This window comes from Asparagus officinalis, chromosome 7 (genome assembly GCF_001876935.1).
Source record: "Asparagus officinalis chromosome 7, Aspof.V1, whole genome shotgun sequence".
Classification (NCBI taxonomy): domain Eukaryota; kingdom Viridiplantae; phylum Streptophyta; class Magnoliopsida; order Asparagales; family Asparagaceae; genus Asparagus; species Asparagus officinalis.
This window is the reverse complement of record NC_033800.1, coordinates 135,858,515-135,861,028: the sequence shown is the minus strand read 5'-3', so window position 1 is coordinate 135,861,028 and position 2,514 is coordinate 135,858,515. Positions and strand designations below refer to the sequence as shown.

The 2,514-nt window shown below is 34.2% G+C and overlaps 1 protein-coding gene across 1 annotated transcript in view; it reads left to right on the top strand.

Moving 5' to 3' along the window:
- LOC109847832 overlaps positions 1–2,514 on the top strand; it is a 7,431-nt gene that overhangs the window by 2,898 nt on the left and 2,019 nt on the right. Inside the window, exon 4 of the mRNA XM_020417069.1 lies at positions 144–2,472. Coding sequence (XP_020272658.1) covers positions 144–2,472 — 2,329 coding nt within the window. The remainder of the gene's footprint in view (positions 1–143; positions 2,473–2,514) is intronic.

The following is a 2,514-nucleotide window of genomic DNA, read 5'->3' as shown; positions in this document are numbered from 1 at the left end:
AACATACCAAACCTGATAAGTAAATGCATATTTTATTTAATAACTACATATTAATATAAATATACACATGTGTGTGTGTGTATATGAAGTTATATTTCCAGTCATGACATTTGTCTTATTAGTGTTTGGCTTGATATATGCAGCCGTATACACTATTGAATTTCAGAAAAGGGGATTGCCACATGCACATATCTTGCTATGGTTGGATCCTAATAGTAAATATCCAGATTCTGATGCTATTAATAAGATAATCAGCGCTGAGATTCCCGATAGAGAAACAGATCCAGTAGGATATGCAGCAGTTGGACAATATATGATGCACGGTCCATGTGGCATATTTAATACAAGCTCCCCATGTATGAGAAAGGGAAATTGCTCAAAACACTTTCCAAAGAAGTATGTCAATGAGACTGTAATTGATGAGTCAGGTTTTGCTGTATACCGACGAAGGAATGATAATAATAGATGGGTAGATAAAAATGGTACAAAGTTGGACAATGCTTATGTCGTACCTTATAATCGGAATCTTATTGTTAAATATCAATCGCACATTAATGTCGAATGGTGTAACCGAGGTAGGTCAATAAAATATCTCTTTAAGTATATAACTAAGGGGCCTGATCATGCTTCCATATCTCTACGATCACATAAATCAAGTTCAAGCGGTTCAAATAACCATGAAAAGACAGATGAGATACAATATTATTTAGATTGTCGATACATCTCAGCTCCGGAAGCAATTTGGAGAATCTACGGATTTTATATACATTACAGAATTCCTACTGTGGAGAGGCTCCCATTTCACCTTCCTGATCAACAGTCAATGATTTTCAAAGACTCAGATGATCTTAATGAAATTATTGATAATATTCATGCAAAGAAATCGAAATTTATTAGCTGGATGGAAGCAAACAAGTTGTATGATGAAAGTAAAACACTCACATACTCAGAATTTCCTTCACATTTTGTTTGGTTAGCTAATGAGAAACGATGGAAAATCAGGGAAAAAGGTCGTAGTATTGGCAGGGTTGTTTATTCTCATCCAACTGCAGGTGAGAGATTTTATCTCAGGTTGCTTCTTAATGTTGTAAAAGGACCTACATCCTTTGATGACATTAAAACTAAAGATGGAATAGTTTATCCAACATTCAAAGAAGCATGTCAAGCTTGGCGATTATTGAATAATGACCAAGAATGGCAATATGTTTTGGATGAGGCTTCTTATGTTGCTTCTGGAAAACAATTTAGGCAATTGTTTGCCAAATTATTATTGTTTTGTGAAGTTGTGAATCCACAAATATTATGGGAAAATAACTGGAAGTATATGGCTGAAGGTATATTGGAAGATCAGAGAAATATTCTTGACATGCCTACCTTAACAATGTCAGAACAGGAACTTCAAAGTTATACTTTAGCTGAAATTCAGTATTTATTGCTTGAAAATGGAAGAAGCTTAAAAAATTTCAAAGGGATGCCTTTACCAGATCTACAAATAATGCAGCAATGCAAGCACAAGATTATTAGTGAAGAATTAAATTTTATCAGGGGTGAGTTAAGATGTGAAAATGAGAAGTTTATTCAAGGAATGAACACTGATCAAAAAGTTATATATGACACTATACTTGGGTCTGTATATAAAGAACAGGGAGGATTATTTTTCATATATGGGCATGGAGGAACTGGAAAAACTTATCTTTGGAAATCAATTATTTCTAAATTACGATCAGAAGGAAAAATTGTATTGCCAGTTGCTTCATCAGGAATAGCATCAATATTACTTCCTAAAGGCAGGACAGCACATTCTAGATTTAATATTCCCATCATTCTAAAAAATAATTCGACTTGTGGAATCAAAATAGGTAGTCCTGAAGCTGAATTAATCAAGATGACAAGTCTTATAATCTGGGATGAGGCTCCAATGGTCCACAAACATGCTTTTGAAGCTGTCGATAGAACATTCAAAGATATATTAGGAGCAGAATGTTCTGAAAATGTAAACAAACCTTTCGGTGGAAAGACATTTGTGCTTGGGGGCGACTTCAGACAAATACTTCCGGTTATTCCAAAAGGATCTAAACATGATATCTTACATGCTTCTATCAGTTGTTCATATTTATGGAGGGACTGTAAAGTTTTAACACTTACTAAGAATATGAGATTGCAAACACAAGTGAATGAAAGTACTACAATGTCTACCTCTGACTTTAGTAAGTGGGTACTTGATATTGGAAATGGAGATAACATGTGTAAGAAAAATGCATTTCATGATCAGGATTTTTTAGTTGAGATACCAGATAATTTTATAATTCATGCGAATGGTAATCCGATTGATGCGGTTATATCGTCTACATATCCTAGATTGATGCAGAATTACTCAAATGAAGAGTATTTAGAGGAAAGAGCTATACTAACAGCAAGGAATGAAGTTGTTGACATAATTAACAATGAAATTCTAGACATCGTTCCAGGGGAGTATGTTACATATCTGAGTTCTGATTCTCTTTGTCCCACCTC